The following is an 18,548-nucleotide window of genomic DNA, read 5'->3' on the forward strand; positions in this document are numbered from 1 at the left end:
GCCTTCATTTTTTCCTATATTTCGCTTTACAAAGTGGCCTGCACTCAGTCCTTGTATAGCTACTGCTTTTAGCTGGTTTATTTTTTTTATTATTATTTTGTTTTCCTGCCGAAAAATCAAAAAGTAAAAGTGAAAGCTAAATCACACTACGTACGGTTAATTGTCAACAGTTCCTGGTATGAAGGAGATGCGACTCGACCTACTGAATATCTTAAGTAGTCTACCCGAACATTTAGCCAATGGGAAGTCGCTTTGTTGTTCTGCTTAAGAAACAGGTAGTCTTTATTTGTTTTGCATTGGTTTAACTTTCAATTAAGACTGCTTCGGGCATATACTGCTTTCGACTGCCCAGTAAATTGTTTACACTTATACAAATCCGTTGTCTACATGGAAGAAAATATATTGCTTTTAGTCGGTCTTCCCGAAGATTTTGCTTCCGTGAAACCCAAGTTGGAACTGCATTTTAGAAATAAAAGAAAATCTGGAGGAGAGGTTTCGGAAATAAGAAATTACCCCAATGACACGAGAAAGGCATTGCTCGTTTACCTAGAGGATGAAGGTAATGTTTGTGCTTAAGCCTTTGTGTAAGTATTAGGTGAAACTAAATCGTGAAAACCTCAAACTCTTGTGACAGTTAACTTTTTACAGCCACAGGTAGTGAATGTGTGATATGAAAACCATTTAAAACTTATGTTGCACTTCAGACTACACGAATAACATCGGATGAAGGAAATAATATTTGATAAGATTGTTGTACAGTGTTGTCGGATCAAATTGACAGTTCCCAGCCTAATTGTCGCAACTAGGCTACTACAGAATGAAAGCGAAAATGTTCTACAAAGATCGGTGTTACACCTAAATCTGTGACCGCGGATGACTAAATCACTAAATGTCACACTGTGCATGCAGGCACAAATACACATTTTTAGAAACAGTTTATAGTTAATTTCATGAAATGTAGGCCTAGTAGTAATAAAAAATAAAACAGTTGTTTCTAAAACATTTTTTAACTTAATTTATTTTATTTACTTTCTACTGACATATACTATGCCTGGGGTGGTTAGTATGATCTACCAACGTTGCCTCTTTCTCCATAGGAAGCAATAACAACCAGCGAGTACATGCACTGGACAGAGAGCGATGCAATCCAATGTTTAGGAGTAGTTTATGCCGTCTACGTAAACGCTCTTCTTCATGCCCGTTCTCGACAACACGGATGCAGAAAGTGTGCAACAGCGGCCTCTGCGGTCATAGATTTCGGTGTAACAACTGTTCTCATTCCTGTCGTGTGAGGAAACAGAGACCTATCTTACCTCAGTATTACATTATTATTATTTTTACATCAGTCGACATGTAAAATTGGGTCCTATACCCAAATCTTTAACAGCCCGGTGGAGAACGGATTTACCATATCTACTGTCTTTTTCTCAGCCTCACAAAGAGTGTTGGAAAAGGGACCGCACAAGGTTGATTTCAAGGCCTTGGGCGTGGTGGAACTTCAAGTGAGGTCACTAGAAGCGGATAACATCGCACATGTGAAGATAATAAAGCCAGTGTCGTTGCCCAAACCACGCCTTGAGAAAGAGATTGGCTCTGGGAAATCTGCAAGCTATACAGAAGCGGTAAATATCTTGGAAATGGCAATGTACAATATTGACTAGAAATGCGAAGATTTTGCTGTTTAAAGTACGAAGCTGTCCCTCTGAAATAAACACAACTTTAGAAGCCAGGACCCCTTCACATTTCTGAAAGCATGAACAATCAAATAGTTTTTTTTTTTTAAGTCAGAGCAACAACTTAATGTTGTTGTCTTAATAATGTCCAAATATGATACCAATTTTAATGGTTCTGACTTACTCTAAGGTTGAGAAAATGATTTTATGGCAATGTAAAAAGTAAAAGAAGGCAATGAATTGGAATTGACATGGATACATTTGGTAAGACACAATACCGAAAAGAATTCTGGATAGGAACAAAAGTGTAGAACGATAAATGCAGTTTGGAATTTAATGTTGCTTTATTTGGAGTCTATCTTTAATTAGAGTGTTTTAATATTTGCCCCATAGCCATGGAAACCTTAGTGTGGTGTGGCAGAGGCCACACTGATTTAATGTTAAATGACTAAACACTGGTTTGCTTACTGCATATTACAACAAATTGTATTAATTTACATTGTATTTACCCTTTTAATCAAATATGTAGGAGCCAGGACCATTTCACCAAGAAGGTAAGTTAAAATGTCTCTATTTACATCAGCTTATGACAATGGTAATAAGTCTCAAGAATAGGTGTTATCCATACCGATTTCTTACTGTCATTTGACAGACATCTTATTTTATTATAGTCCTTTTATTGTTACTGAGAATATTTCTGGTGCATTTATCTAGTTTTACATATGTATTTTTATTATCATGTTTGCTTTAAGAATTGATTTTTTTTTATATAACACAAAAAGTACACCTGGAAATTATTCCACAGGTTAGCTTTACAGCTGATTTCTTACACCATAAAAAAAATGACACACAAGATAAAATAAGACTGTTGTTTCCTTTATCTATGCAGCACTGTGTAACAGTCATTAGGAAGGAATGTACCACATGGGCTGTTTATGAGAAATGTTCTTTATGTAATATAATTATGATGACTATGCTGTCAAGTATGTTATCATCATTATCATTAAACCTGTAGGTCTAACTACAGGAGGAAGTTGGTGATACTTATTTTAAATTCCAGTTAAAGTTTTTTTGTGTGGGATTTAGCAAAGCTCTTAAAAATGCTTGTATGTCCAACCCCACATCGTTTCAAGGTTTCCTTTCTAATAGAAGAACTTCCTAATTAATATGAATATTTTAGAGCTGCACAGGCATACCTCAAGGCAAATGCATTAATTTTTTTTCCAGGCTTGCAGCAAGATGGTGAAAAGGTGCTATCACTGCTTGTGAGCAGTGATTGTCCAATCAAAGAGGAGATCCTTCAGTTGTACTTTGAGCAATTTACTGATGACATTGGTATCTGTAGACATGGAGATAATCAATGGATTCTCAAGCTGACCAGTCGTTCTGGTAAGATGTTTTTTAAGTTGGCAAACTGAGGTCTTAAAAGAAAACTAAGAGCTTAAGAGGGAACGAAGATGTGTGCTAAGGGGCATGCAGCCATCATTTGTGTTCACGTTTCTCTTTTCCATTTCCCAAAGCAGCATAAGGGATTTATTAGAAGCCCACTTGCTACAGACCAAAACTGTAGTTTTTATTTAGTCTCCCCTTCTGATTGCGTACCTTTCATTTGGCTGATCGGATCTCTGTGGAAAGCATGTGACACAACAGTGTGTTAAGAGTCAAGTTAAAACAAATTTCCCAAAGAGATTAGAATGAAAAATATGGTAAATTCTGTTCTGCTTCCTCTGCTTATTCACATATGACAGAATGTGTGTTTGCATTGCACAGTGTATGGCAGACAAAAATTTAAGATTTAAAATGTCCTTGTCTTATGTTTCTCAAACTACAGTGGGCTCCAGAATTATTGGCACCCTGAATGAAAATGCAGAAAAAAGGCTGCATATAATAAATGACACAGATAACAATCTATATGTTATGTTCAAACATAAAAAACTATATACTTTTATTTCAGTATATTTACTCTCATGCGTCAATGTTTTTTTTTTATTAAGTAATCAATTTTTTTCTGAAAACCATAGGTGCCACAATTATTGGCACCCATTACATTACATTACATTACAGGCATTTGGCAGACGCTCTTATCCAGAGCGACGTACAACAAAGTGTATAACCATAACCAGGAACAAGTATGACGAAACCCCTAGAGAGAAGTACCGGTCGAAGTGCAGGGAACAACCGCATAGTTCAACTTGGACCCTGAAGGTTAAACTGATTAACACTAACACAACGAGAACGGCAACAACGGCACCCGTAACAATAATTGTAAGTAAAATCAAAGAAAATGAAATTGGCAATACAATTTAACTTAATTTAGTTCATCTCAGTCTAAAGGAACTATATTGTGTCATTCCATCACTTTCAGTTTCACTAGAGAATACAAATGAGGTAACAAGCATACAAAATCCCTTTGTCATCCATCAGCATGGGAAAAGCCAAATAACTGTCAATTCAGAAGAGACTGATGGTAATTTACCATCACAAGTCTGGTAATGAGTACAAAAAAGACATAAATGGTTAAACATACCACTTAGCACTGTAAGGGCAATAATAAAAAGGTGTAAAACATGTGGAATGGTTGTAAATTTGCCAGGAAGAGGAAGCAAGTGCATGGTGTCCCCACGGACAGTGAGGAAGATGGTGAGGGAGGCCGTTAATAACCCAAGGATCACTGTTTAAGAATTGCAGAGATTGGCTTGTTCTTGCCGTCAACAGCTCTAAAAAAAAGACATAAAATGGCACCTCCATACCAACTAACTTTTTGGAGGGGTGGCACGAAGACAGCCCTTACTGAGCACAATGAACAAAACCAAGAATCTGGAGCTTGCCAAACCTCATTGCAATTATGACTGTAAGAGAGTGCTATTGTCAGATGAGACCAAAATTGAACGTTTTGGCCATACACACTATCTACATGTTTGGTGGCAAAAGAGGAATGCATACACGAGAAGCACGTCAGACCTACGGTCAAATTTGGAGGTGGGTCATTGATATTTTGGAGATGTTTTGCTGGCAGTGGTCCTGGGACACTATTTTAGATCAATGGCACAATGAATTCAACAAAGTACCAGAAAATTCTGGCTGAAAATTTGGTTGTCTCTGCTAAGAAGCTAGGACTTAGTCATAGGTAGATTGTCCAGCAGGACAATGATTCCAAGCATACATCAAAATCTAAACAGAAATGCTTAAGTGAAATCAACATCCATGTTTTCCAATGGCCATCTCAGTCTCCAGACTTAAATTCCATCGAAAACCTGTGGTCTGAACTGAAGAGTGGGGGTCCATGAATGCAAACCCAAAGATATCAATGATTCTGAAAAGTTCTACACGGAGCAATGGTCAAAAATCCCTCCAAATGTGTTCTTTAACCTTTTCACAAATTATAGGAAAAGACTCATGGCTGTCATCTTTGCCAGGGGAATTTCCACAAAGTATTAAACCAGGGGTGCCAAAAATAGTGGAACTTGTTTTTTGGGGAAATATTTTTTTAATTAAAAAAATGTAAGACTTTGGTTGATTCCAATGAATCATTAATCAAGCACACTAGTATACACGTGTTGGAAAATAAAGCTCATGTCAATAACTGTATTATTTTTTACTTTAGCATTTTTTTAAGCATTTTTATCAAGGGTGCCAATAATTCTGGAGCCCACTGTATAAGGGTATCTGTGGATGTATATGTTGATCCTATTGGAGACAGATTATGTATGAACTGTCTGGCATGGCATCCAGTCGAGGATCCTGTGGGCCAGCAACCTCCAGATGGCCTGATATTCATGATATAATATACTTAAATGGTGCAAAGCATTTTGCCTTATCCTCATAATTAATACAAAATTATACATCTGTATTATTTTGTTTATAGCTAAATTGTCAGTTGGGCCCATTAAATGTTAACAGAACTCTGCTTTTCATGCTCTGCATCTCAGATTTGGAGAATATCCTGGCTAAGAAGGATCATGTCCTGGAGGGTTCCTTGATGTCCTTGCAGCTGTATGATGAGAGAGAGGCAGAGGAGAGACTTGATCCCCACAGGTTCATTCTGAGTGGCTTCAGTGAAGACTGCAAGTGCAGCCACCTGTCCGTCTTCATCAAGAGCTGCAGCAGAGGGGCCGAGCATTCCTGGGAGGTCCTCAATGACGGGCAGAGAATCGCAGTCACCTTCAAACAGGATATAGGTGGGTCTGCATTACCAAAGATAAAGCATGGGACAGTGGCCCAAGCATTAGTCATTAGCATGCGAGGCTAAACTGCAATCTGAATCTGGAACATGATAGTCACTTATTTTTTTATTTATTTAACCAGGTGACGTATCTCTTTTACAAGCGAGATCTGACTAGGAAACCAGCACCATCACTTGATGATAAACAAACAAGATAAAGCTATTGTAATGCAGACTGAGGCTATAAAGGCTTGCCTGTGTCTACAGAAATACAGTGCACTGATAGGCTCGATAGTTTTGTTGCTAATTTCTTGCTCAAATTGTCAACCCCATGATTTAGATGTTGAGGCTTTTTTGAAGAAATGCTCCACAAAAAAACTTCAGAGCATGGATATCTCCGCTAGTCGTCTGGAGTACACAAACTCTGTGCTGGTGAAAGGAAATATGGAGAACATCTCAGAAAAGGAACTCAGGGATTATTTTTCTAGCACAAAAAGCAATGGAGGACAAGTCAAATGCCTGAATTGGGTCAAAAATGCAAAGAGTGTGCTTCTAGTGTTTGAAGATTTTCACGGTATGTTATCATACATTCTCCTCAGGTCATGGTCCATCTTTGATACACACATGTTCTGTGTCCACTAATTAATCTCATGCTAAATTGTCATCACTACTGTGAGTATGTAATGAGTACTTTTGAACAACATGTGCAAGACAGAACAAGATGTGTTACATTGTATCTTCTTTTCCAATTTGACAGTTGCGCACAGAGTTGCCAAAGAGAAGCACACTATTTGTGGAGTCAGCCTGTGTGCTTTGTTGTTCTACTCCTGCCTGAAGCAAGCCTTAACTGGAGAGACCACCACTACACCACCTTTTCCTCCTAAAATCTCCATTCCTGTGGATGCTTTGTTCCTCAAATACATACAAAATGATGAGGAGTGCATAGAAGACTTCGAGAGCACACTAAAGGAGCACTACACCAGCATCTCCTTTAAAGGTGACCCAGAGTCCCCTGAGCTGGTGTTGGAGATGGCAGTGGACAGAGATTCATTGCTGCTACACCGCTTAGCTCATACCTGGGAGAGAAAGACTAAGAAAGCAGTTGAGGCACTGCTGGAGAAATACAGCATAGTCATGTTGCGGTCAACTAAAGAGGCGTGGGAGAGAATCAAGAACAAATGCCTCAGTCTAAATCTCAAAACTGCCAGAGTCTCTTATGAGAGAGATAAGAACACCATTGTGTTGTTGGGGCAACAGAACGATGTGAAGAAGCTTCAAGGTGAAATTCAACTTTTGTTGATCAAAGCAAAAGAAGAGCTGGATGTTGAAAAAAACACTGTGGAAAGGAAGATCCCTGTGGACAGTAAGGAAGAGCTTGGTTTTGTGTGGAACTTAGTGTCTGAAAAACTTGAAGGAGTTGAACACCTGAAAGATGAAGCAAACTTGACTTTTCACCTCAAGGGCTTCGAAGAGAAGGTAAATGCAGCAGAGAGAATCATCAAAAACACCAAAGATAATTTATCCATCCAAACTTTGCATCTGTCACCCAATCTCACTAAGTTTTTGCAGTCCCTGGACCTCAAAAAATTTGAGCGCAATCACTTAACTCACATTTCCGCTACAGTCTTCTCCTGTGGTGATTCCATTCAGATTCTTGCAGAGAAGCTGCAAGATGGTGAGAAAGCGAGAGAAAAAATAAAGGAGGTGCTTATGGAAGATGTGATCAACCTTACTCCCGATCAAGGAAAAGTCACCCAGGAAGAACACTGGAGACTCTTCTACAGTGGACTAATGCAAGAGGTAGAATCCAGCAATAATGCACAGAATGTGAAGATCTCACATTCTGATGTGCAGATTGCAGTGTGTGGGTTCCAGAATGTGGTAACAGATGTTGCTAGGAAACTGAGAGGATATTTGAATAACAAAATGCCTGTGACAGAAGACATCTTGCTGAAGTCACTGAGACAGGTTGAATATGTTGCTGATTGCTTGAAGCTGTCTGAGGCTCCTGAAATCAAAGCCCTGGATGTGACCATTTTGTCATCACGGACACAGGCGACTCCTTGCCTGAAAGTCACCGCAGCCAATGACAAGATCAAGGAGGCTGTGGCTGCTGTTGAGAAGAAGATTTCACACATTGTGCATGAGAAACACATATATTCTGATGCCGGGGTGTCAAAAGTGTTGGAGAAACATCAAGATGCTCTTAAGGCCAGGGCCAAAGAGTTTGCCTGTAAGCTGTATCTGACTGTTGAACAAGCAAGCCAGACCAGCTCTCACCTGGCCTGCAGGTTTAAAATGGGAACCCACCTCACTTTAACCATAGCTCAGGGTGAACTATCCCAGCAAACAGCTGAGGCTGTCATTTGCCCATTGGGTGGAAACCTGTCATTTGATAATCCTGTCGCCCAGCAAATTCTACAGGTCGGGGGGCCTCAGATTAAAGATTCTAGTGACAAGCTGTTAAAGGAGAGCCAAGCTTTGGTTGCTGGGGACGTGGTTGAAGCTAGCCCAGGAAATCTTCCTGCCAAGGCCCTCTTCTATGCCATGATACCCACTTGGGGTAAGACCAGCCAAACTGTGGACAGCAGATTGCTGGAGACAAGGTGCTTGGCATCAGCTGTCCAAAGGAGCCTCGAGAATGCAGATAAGAAGCAATGTGTCTCTATGGTAATGCCGGCCCTGGGGTGTGGCGCTTTTGGTTTCCCTGTCAGAGAAAGCTTTAAAGTCATTGAGAAAGAAATCTCAGAGTTCTGCAGCAGTCTTCAACACACCACTCCAAACCTGAGGGAAATATTCATCATTGACTCAGATGCCAAGACGGTAGAGGAATTTCACACTATCCTGAAGGAAATGGTGCGTGGCATCACGTGTACAGATTCATTACACACATACAGAATGCATCAACTAGGACTAATTTGTCTTCATTTGTATTCTGTTGTCTCCAATTTGTTTAACAGGGATACCAAAGTCCAGATTCAACAGACGTGTTATCTGCTCCTCCTGCAAATAAATCAAAGGAAGTAGCTCCTCCGCCTCGTTTACTTAAACCAGATGAAGACCTCAAAGGTGATATTTAATTGTACAATTGACAGTAATCAACTATTGCACAGGTCAAGAGATGGAGTTTCTATTCTGTGATCTCACTTGCTTTTATATGTTTCTCCTGTTGTCAATAATTACAGTGGTTATTGGTGGCGTTACAGTAATTCTGAAAAAAGGAGACATCACCAAAGAGGCAGTGGATGCCATTGTGAATTCTACCAATAGCAGTCTGAATCTAGACACTGGTAAGGTTCTGTATGTGCATCTTGAAATCATCAGAACATATTATAATGACAGGAACATAATTTGCTTAGATAAGACATATTTTGACACCAGCTAGACCTTTGTTCCTACTGATATAGAACACACAAGCCCTTCATTTTGGGATGCTTGTTATTCTGTTAAATTAATTAGCCATATAGTCACATGATGCTGAGCCACTCGATTGGTGCTGTAAACCGTCATTTGTAAATGATACATAGGTAATATTTAATCACCATGTATTTGTCTCATTATAGTGGGAAGTGATTTTTTTCCCTTCTTTGTTTCTTAGGTGTCTCTGGAGCAATTCTGAAAGCAGCGGGGAAATCTGTTCAAGATGAATGTGCCAAACTGGGTAAGATTCTTACATCACAAATAAACATAAAATTGAATGTATATTATTCTGACTGAGAAAGATATTCTGCTTGCATCCCTATTTCTGCTATTTAGTAGTCCACGTAATGGTCATCCAGTGGATGTCCTTCCAGTGCTTTTTTATAAATAAAGCAACTTTAGTTCAGGGTCAGTGTTCAGACTGTGTCCTGTTTGTTCAGGCACCCAGAAAGGAGATGGGGTGGTTGTCACCGGAGGAGGCAACTTGAAATGCAAGCACATCATTCAGATGGTGGGGCCGACTACCACAGCTGGCATCACCACATCCACAGAGAGGGTCCTGCAGCTCTGTGAGAGCAAGAGCACCACATCTGTGTCCATTCCAGCCATTGGGACAGGTAAGACCACATCACAACCAGTACCTACTTCTACGCAGCACAGACCACAACTACTGTCCATGTCTACACAGCACAGGCCACAATTACTGCCCACATCTACACAGCACACACCACAATTACTGACCACTTTTATACAACAGATTACCAAAACCCCTGCCCACTACAATTACTAGCATGAGAATGCTGTGTTTTTTTTTTGTCAAACTATTTTTTCATGCCAGTGGTCAGTTATTCATTATGGTCTACATGACTTAAGTATTCATATCTGGGTTTTTAGTATTTTATTAGTATTTCAGTTCAAATAAAACTCTATTAATGAATGAACAACAAAGCACTATGTGAAAGTGATTTGTGCTGCTTTGTGTCACAGGAAGAGGCAGCATTAAGCCAGAAGAATCCATCGAGGCAATTCTCAAGGGGCTGCAGAACCATTTGTCTCAGAGCACTTCCACAAACATCAAATTCATATTCATAGTGGCCTTTGAACAGAAGGTTTTCGACTCTTTCCGCCGTTACTTTGCAGAGCAGAACCAGCAGTCTCAGCAGGGAACAGAGGTTAATATTTTCATATTAATGTAATATTTTGCTGGTCTTCTATTTAATCATCCTATGTCACACATATTTTGACCACTAATTCACAGTTGCTGATGTAGACAACAAAAGTTAAGGAAAGATCTGGGTTTGGGTTGATAGAAGTCCACAAACGTAGTTCATTGAAACACACCAGTGGCAGCTACTGAGCTGGGAGTAAAAGAGCCCAAATGTAACCACATTTAACATTTGGACCAATCACTCCAGGTTTTATGTATTTTACTTGATTAACAATGATAAACCTAATCACTGAATATCCCATAGCAGTATATCAGCAGTGATAAAAGTGACCAAAAATGAAAAACATAATGGTGGTTTGCCAGCTAATTGTATCATACCGGTTACCTAGACATTGTATCATTTCATATCTAATGTGAAGTTATTGTAAAGATATACCTTTTTAATTTCTGAAGTAAGGCATGAGAATATTCAGCCATTGACCTCTTGTATATGTGTTAATTATGCAAAATAAAAGAAAATAGGCTGAGTTCATATGTATGTGTTCAATCTTATAATTAATTGTCCAAAAATAGCCTTTTCCTTTCCAAACAGTAGCTTTTGTGCATGCTTTCTGTGTATTGGGTCACATTATCTACAGTTTTGTTTTGATTGGATGTTCTGTCTTTTTCTAGGCAGTCAGTGTGATCCACTTGCCAAGCATTCAGTCCAGGTCAAGGCAGCTCCCTGCCAATCAAGGTTTGTTGAACACGCTATTAAAGTACGGCATCATCGCCATAGATACACATAGCAACGACTGACTGGACTCTGCTAATAAAACCTTTCCTATTGTTACGGTGATTGTAGTGAGGGTGACTCAAAAATAGCCATAGTTTGACTGTGTGTCTTTAGTCATCACAGTGACAGAGGCACTTCCCTGGCATTTTGTGTATTATGTGGGAAGAAATTAGATTTTAAAAGCTCCAGCTTGAATTTAATCATTTCATTTACGAATAAAAGAGGACGCGCCCCAGTACTATTACTACACCTCTTAAATCCTGATGTATTGTAATGTGTATTGACAACGCGTTTGTTGTTTTCTTCCTTTTGTGTTCGGTGTGCTCTTACAACTATAATAAACCTCCCCAAGTTAAGATCCATGGTATCAGAATAGAGGTGAAGAAAGGTGACATCACCACAGAAACTGTCAGAGGGATCGTCAACACAACCAACAATGAGCTGAACCTGAAAGGAGGTGAGTCCCTCTTAGATTTGGTTTATTTTAAATGAAAGTGTATGCTGCCTGTTTAAGCTTGCAGTCACCCCGTTGTTTTATCAAGAATAAAATTACCAAATGTCTCTCGGTTCTTGTATGATCGGCCTTCCTACTTGATGATCTTATGTTGCCTTTAGGAGTTTCGGGAGCTATATTCAGAGCAGCAGGAAGCTCGGTTGAGCAGGAGTGCAAAATGTTTGGTGAGTTTCAGGAACATCAGTTTCAGTAACCGGGTGCACAAAAAATCTGTGTGATGCGACTTTTGGTGTTTTGCATAACCTAAAACTATCTTGATCAGTATGTGCGGCGTTTAATTTTGTTCATGTGTTTGTATTTAAAGGGCCCCAGCAGGATGACGGCGTCGTGGTAACGAGTGGCGGGGCGCTACACTGTGATTTTATCATTCACATGGTGGGACCCCGCTCCATACCTGCCGCAACCGCACAGGTGGAGAAGGTTCTGGAACAGTGCGAGAAAAACAGCATCACCACCTTGTCCTTCCCTGCTATTGGCACAGGTGAGTAGAACACCTACAAAAATGCTATCACCGCAGAATTCTATGATTACAGTCACTTCACAAATGCTGCCACTAAATATAACCATGTACATTCACACTGTGTGCTACTACCATTGATATTTTAAGTATACACTCCCACTATAAATGCTGCTACCGTAGATATCCATGTACATCTTTTAATTATGAATGCTGCAACCACTGATAGCCATTCAGTTTATTTGTGCTACCGGCATAGCTGCCCATGTTCAATATCTGCATTACAAATGCTGTCTTTGTAGATGGTGTGATGGCTGCTGTCTCCATATATTTCAACGTTTACAGCCACATCACTAATTGTACCATAATGGATATCTAACCACACACCTAAAATGAGCCGCCATCATAGACACTCAAGAACGCCTCCAGATAATGAATTCACATAATGACTGCTAGGACCATAAACACTTAACTACATGCGTCAATGCCACCTGTCATCACCACAGATGTCCAACTACTCAAATAACGAACCTGACTACCACTGATACAAAAATACATAAGAAAATTCTCAGAAAATGGTAGTATCAAATGAATTTAGGCACATTCTGAGAGACTAAAACCATAACTCAGTAAGTCATATTGGATCCAGGAAACTCCAGATTTAGAGTTTGTGTCCTTATATAAAAAATGGGCCTGGATTAGTTTTATCCATTAAAATGATTGTGTTTGATCCTGTAACGTCATATTGTAGGTGGTGGACAGCTGAATGCTGCAGATGTCATTGCTGCCATGCTTCAAGGGTTCCACAATCATTTATCGCAGCATATCTCCACTGTTCTCAAGCTGATTTACATCGTAGTCAAGGAGGACAAAATCCTCCAGGAGTTTCTGCAGGGGCTGAAGCAGTGGTCAAGACCTGGGCTGGTATGGAAAAATGTAAAGCATGAGAGGAAAATTCACTTGGCTGTCTAAGCTTGCTGCTGTACAGATATGCTAAGCCAGAGCAAATAAAGTGTTACTATGAAGATAGGGCAATAGTGATTAATCATTATCCAACTTATTGTCATTATCATCTTAGTAATGTTGTCCAAACTACAATTCTAGTTTTAGCATTTTCATTCATCAATAATTATTGAGGTTAATGATTCAATAAATGTGTCACATTTCTTCCAGTATAATTCTTGTGATGAAGATGAGGATGAAGATAACGATGTGGAAGAAGATGACTATGGTATTAGTTCCTGCATTAGCGAACTTTCATAATTGGCATGATTTCATTTCCTTCAAATGTTTTTGTAAGGTCTTATGACCACCTTTACTTTCATTTGCCCAGAAGGAAGCATTGAGATAATCATGGGACCGATGAAAGTCAAAGCCCTCTGTGGCGACATCACCAAGGAGACAACAGATGTCATTGTAAACAGCACCAACACCAACCTTGATTTGAACTCAGGTGAGCCCTCTGCTTATACTCTGGCATATGCAGCAGCCCAGAAACCCTCTTCTGATCTTGTTGAACTTCCAGTCCATAGTACACAGGTGCTTTAAATTCACGTCCAATCACATGGCTCCCATGTAGTAATTAAGGCATGGCTTGTAACAAACTAAAACCCGTATTGAGTTGAATCTTCAAGGAATGCAATTCTAAGACAACAGCCTCAGTTGATCCTTTGAAAAATAAATTTTAACTTGATATGAATCCATATAAACTTGTTAAACAACATGATCAGAAGGGTAGAGAAACATATTATTGACTGATTATTGAGCTGAAAACACCCATTACCAGCATATTTGTGTTATGTTCCCAGGATCGTGAAATAGGCATTTGATTAGCTGACCTTTGCATTATCTTCGACAGGTGTGTCTGGGGCCATTCTCAAAGCAGCTGGACAGACAGTACTGGATGAATGCAGAGCTCTAGGTATGACACCAGCTGTAACTCCATTACCCACAGGTTGATGAGACTTCCTGGTTTTCTGGGAGTAGATGGTATGATGGCATTGATTTTCAGAGAAAAAAACAGTTGCTTTTATTTTGTTGCCCAGGGACACAGCCAAGTGATGGAGTTGTGGTGACCAAACCAGGTAATCTAAAATCCAAGCACATTGTCCATATGGTTGGGCAGACAATGGAGAGAGCCATCACCAATTCCATGTACAAAGGTTTAGAAACTTGCGACAGGATCAAAGCTCAGTCTGTCAGCTTCCCAGCACTGGGGACAGGTATGTATGCCAGTCCATGAAAGCCACTAGTGAAGAATGCACACAGTGCCATGTTTGGCTGGAGGCCTCACGCCGTCTCTCCTTTTTTATAGGAGCCGGAAATTTGTCTGCATCTCAGGTGGCTAACGCCATGATCGATGCCATCAGCAACTTTGTGTTGGACAAACCAAAACCATCCATCACCACGGTTCACATTGTCATATTTCAGCCAAAGATGATGTCCGACTTTGAACATGTCATGAAGAAGTTCAAGAGGGTCACCCCCAAGCTTGGGATAGCAGGTATGCCCCAAACTGCACAAACTACTGTAGAATAGACCTTGAGTGTTACTAATACATTTGTCCCTTTGGAATTAAGCAGTTAATAAACATGAGGAAGGGAGATTTCAGTTTGGTTCCTAACGTAGTCCAATTTTGTTTGCGAAAACCCAAAGCCTGGGTGGACTTCATGAGGGCAACTGATGTATACCTTGAACACCAGGTAACATGCCTTGAACATTAACAGCAATTTAATGGTTGAAAAAAATGCTGTATCGTTATGTCATAGTCAATCCACTGTTGTAGCTGGACAGAACAGTGTGACGCAGTTAATGAAGTGAATAATAGCATACAGCATATCTGGATTTTTAAGTAAATTGAGTGATAGACTAATTAAAGACCCATTTCTTCAGAGAGCATTAGGACTAGACAGCTACCTATCATGCATTTATAATGAAAATGTCCATAATCCTTACTTACTTCCCTAACCCTTAAAAAGCAGAAGCTCTTGTACTGAATTTCATTGTAGTTTTTAAAGTTGCTCTGGATTAGAGCAGTAGATTAGGGTAGCTGTCTAATTATATTAATTTAATTCCATGATAACAGCGGCAATGGCGGCACGTAGTAGACCCAGTTCCACGTCCTCAAACTCCAGCTCTTCCAAAACCAACTCCAACATTCCGACCCTGAGCCTGGGAAGTGCTAGAATTACTTTCCCTGTGATGGTGGCTGAGGTTTACGGAGTTTCTGTGGCAAACCTGGCCCAGGTGAAGAAGTGCCTTGATGATTTGGTTTCCGAGGAGTGCACCAGCGAAGACGTGGTAGACAAGAACCTCCACCACCTTACAGAAAAGGAGAAGCAAGATATCATTGAAGCGAGCCAGAGGCACCAGGTCCGCATCACCATGCTCCAAAACAAGCTGACGGTGTCGGGGAAGAGGGACGATGTCCTTTTGGTCATCCTGAAAATGCAGATCTCCCTGAAGAGAGCCCAGGAGAGAGAGGACCAGGAGCGGGAGGAGAGCAGGATATGGCAGACCGTCCGCTGGGAGGTGGGCAGGAAAGACACCTGGATAAGCCTGAAGCAGCGATTGAACTACAATCTGGAGCTGGCTTTCCACAGGAAGGACAAGTTATACATTTACCAACACCAAAAGGACAGCTTCACGGTGGATTTTGAGAAGATGCAGCAAACGGACAGCAGAGGACAAATCACTAGAATCAAGAGGACTCCTCTGTCCGACTGTGAAACAGGTTAGTAAATTTCTTGATGAGCTTACTGCCTGACAATTCAAACTAGTTTACTGTCTAAATGATTTGACAAAGTAGCATGTTGTGGCATGAGTACTTCCCCTGAATAGAAATCAACTGTGTTCCTTATCAAAGTACAAAATCTGTGTGTTCTTTATAATCAGAACTGAAAAAAATTAATTTGCTTATCAGAATTAATATTATTATACAATGAATCATACATGAATATTTTTCAGCTATCATTACGACACCACCTACATGGACCAAGATGGATGGAAAAGATCTGGACATCATTGTGCTCTCTGAAAAATCAAATGAATATCAGAAAATTTGCAAAGAATTTGTGCAATCCTGCCAGGTGTTTGCACAGAAAAACGGCAAAAACATCGAAGTGGTCCAGGTACATTACATCACATTAACTTTCAGCAGAAGGTGCTGTAATCCAGTTCCATTTAATGGCTTACATTCTTTTTGCATACAATCTATTTATATACCTGGAAATTTACTTACGCAATTCAGGTTAAGTACCTTGCTCAAAAGTACAATGACTGCACTCTAGCTGGAAATTGAACACAACCTTTACTGTAAATTACAAGCCCAGTCCCCTAATCTAAATTCCAAAAAAGTAAGAACAGCTCCAACCTCTAGCAAACTACACACATAATATGAAAGTAAAGCATTGAAAGCTTTATAAGTAATCACAGGTTCAGTTTGAGGTTTTCTGTAAAGAGGGATCAGAATAAAATCTGCCAAGAGGCCAAAGATAGTGGATTATTGAAAGGAACAGTTATTATTGAGGAAGGGGCAGGTGGCAATGGACATACAAAAATAATTATTATAATAATAATGATCCAATGACAATTATCTACTGTGAAACCCCTTTAGATCCAGAGAATCCAGCACCAGGAGCAGTGGAGGAGGTACACAGTAAGCAAACAGGCATTGGATAAAAAATATCCGAAAAACAATAACGAGCAGTTCCTGTACCATGGAACTACCAAGGACATCTGCCAGAAGATCAACAAGAACGGCTTCAACCGCAGCTTCTGTGGCAGAAACGGTACCAACCAGAAAAACAATTTCACTTTCTGGCCAATGTAGTTTTTTTTGCTATGCTTGCTGTATACAGGTTAAAGTGTTGTGCATGCATTTAAATAATATATTTCAGGCCATAACATTTTAATTAAAATGGAAATAAATGTATGGTTTTTCAATTAATTATAGACCCAGGAAAGCACATGAACTTGCTGAACGTAACTATCAGTAAAACAGGTCTATAGGACTGTAAACTAGTTAAATACAGATTAGACATTTCCACAGGGGTTTTCCCACATCCATCTTCAAATGTACTTAAAATTAAAAAAATATTTGAATTACATTTATACATCCATATTAAATGTTATTGGAAGCAAATTACGTAACAGAGCACAGGTACCCCAGACTTGACATATGCTTTTAAACTATGGAAAAAGCATGTGAGGAAGATGGATGTTTAAATTTGTATTACACACTCAACACTCAAAAATGTTTCTGGGTGTTTTCAGCAACAGCATTTGGAAGCGGAACTTACTTTGCCAAGGAGGCGTACTACTCTTGCGATGACAAGTACTCCAATCCTGATGAGAACGGCCACAAGTACATGTACAGAGCCCGCGTACTGACGGGGAAGCCCTGCCTCGGACTGCAGGGCATGAGGGAGCCGTCTCCAGTGGACCCCAACAACCTCCAGGCGGGCCTGCACGACTGTGCCGTGAACAACCTCCAGAACCCCTTCATTTTTGTTATTTTCTCCGACTCAGGGGCCTACCCTGAATACCTCATCACATTCAAGACAGTGTAGTGTGGATGGGGGGGGGGGGGGGGGGGGGGAATCCACTAACGAGCCAATCTGTGCTTTAAACAGCCTTAATTAATATTTTGTATTTTCTTATAACATGTAAATATGATCACTAGCATTTTAAGAAATTTGATTAGAATACAACAAATTGTGTAATATTTGTAAAATCAAGGGTCTTCGAAAACTTTTAAATCCAAAAACAAAACGGAGTATCAAATATATTTTAATTATAGTATAACTTACTCCTTCTGCTGTCAGTTCCCTTCAGATTGTTAAAGACTGAATGTATGGAATAGAGTGCAAAAGTAAAATGGACCACGTTGGAATATCTTTATTAAAAAATGTATAATGTCTGCTATTCAGATGTACAAACAGTGGTATCGGCACATGAATATGTGTCCTGTCATGAGTGACATGAGTGTTCATGAGGTTTTTCCAAAGTTCCAACTTCAGCTGCTCCAAGAGAATCTGTTGCTGAACAGCCCTATTTCAGTTGGATTTGTTTTACAGTTGGTGGAAATAAAATTAAATTATTTTGAAAGATGTACTGTCTGGTCTATTTGTATGGGATTAACAATGTATGAAGTTCCTCTGTTTACTCTTCTGATTAAACTTCAGCAAGGAAAATAAGGAGACTGCAAGCAGCCAGTTCAAATCTGATTACCGGCTGCCAAAAACCAAGGCAGTTTCCATATATAATTATATTACTGCACGGTCCATTCGAACTGGATTGCTATTAATGAAGGTCCTCTGAGTTTGGCAAAACACAGAAGATAATTTACTCTGGTCTTTCTACCTTCTGCATTTGGGAA

The 18,548-nt window shown here is 39.8% G+C and overlaps 1 protein-coding gene across 3 annotated transcripts; it reads left to right on the forward strand.

The window, feature by feature from the left end:
* The first annotated feature begins 169 nt into the window (after positions 1–169).
* parp14rs3 (poly(ADP-ribose) polymerase family member 14-related sequence 3) lies at positions 170–18,279 on the forward strand. Of its 3 annotated transcripts, none has more exons than XM_035409297.1 (26): positions 170–559; positions 1,432–1,622; positions 2,203–2,227; positions 2,901–3,062; positions 5,603–5,851; positions 6,176–6,409; positions 6,593–8,691; positions 8,796–8,904; positions 9,021–9,125; positions 9,434–9,496; positions 9,696–9,872; positions 10,243–10,427; positions 11,096–11,159; positions 11,551–11,655; positions 11,814–11,876; positions 12,017–12,193; positions 12,921–13,105; positions 13,343–13,400; positions 13,503–13,622; positions 14,028–14,090; positions 14,215–14,391; positions 14,484–14,672; positions 15,255–15,902; positions 16,136–16,299; positions 16,785–16,959; positions 17,444–18,279. In XM_035409297.1, the coding sequence occupies exons 1-26, from the start codon at positions 388–390 to the stop codon at positions 17,737–17,739; spliced, it is 6,255 nt and encodes a 2,084-aa protein (XP_035265188.1). In that variant the 5' UTR covers positions 170–387; the 3' UTR covers positions 17,740–18,279. The 3 variants fall into 3 exon arrangements, with proteins under 3 accessions (XP_035265188.1, XP_035265190.1, XP_035265189.1); XM_035409298.1 differs by having other exon boundaries at positions 468–584; XM_035409299.1 differs by lacking the exon at positions 6,176–6,409 and having other exon boundaries at positions 171–559.
* Positions 18,280–18,548: the final 269 nt, after the last annotated feature.

Source organism: Anguilla anguilla, chromosome 3, assembly GCF_013347855.1.
Source record: "Anguilla anguilla isolate fAngAng1 chromosome 3, fAngAng1.pri, whole genome shotgun sequence".
NCBI classification, from domain to species: Eukaryota; Metazoa; Chordata; class Actinopteri; order Anguilliformes; family Anguillidae; genus Anguilla; species Anguilla anguilla.

Coding starts and splice junctions, on each gene's coding strand:
- parp14rs3 (XM_035409297.1), top strand. CDS start 388: ATGGAAGAAAATATATTGCTTTTAGTCGGTCTTCCCGAAGATTTTGCT. Junction 10,428..11,095: donor AGTCTCAGCAGGGAACAGAG/GTTAATATTTTC, acceptor GTCTTTTTCTAG/GCAGTCAGTGTGATCCACTT. Junction 16,300..16,784: donor AAAACATCGAAGTGGTCCAG/GTACATTACATC, acceptor AAACCCCTTTAG/ATCCAGAGAATCCAGCACCA.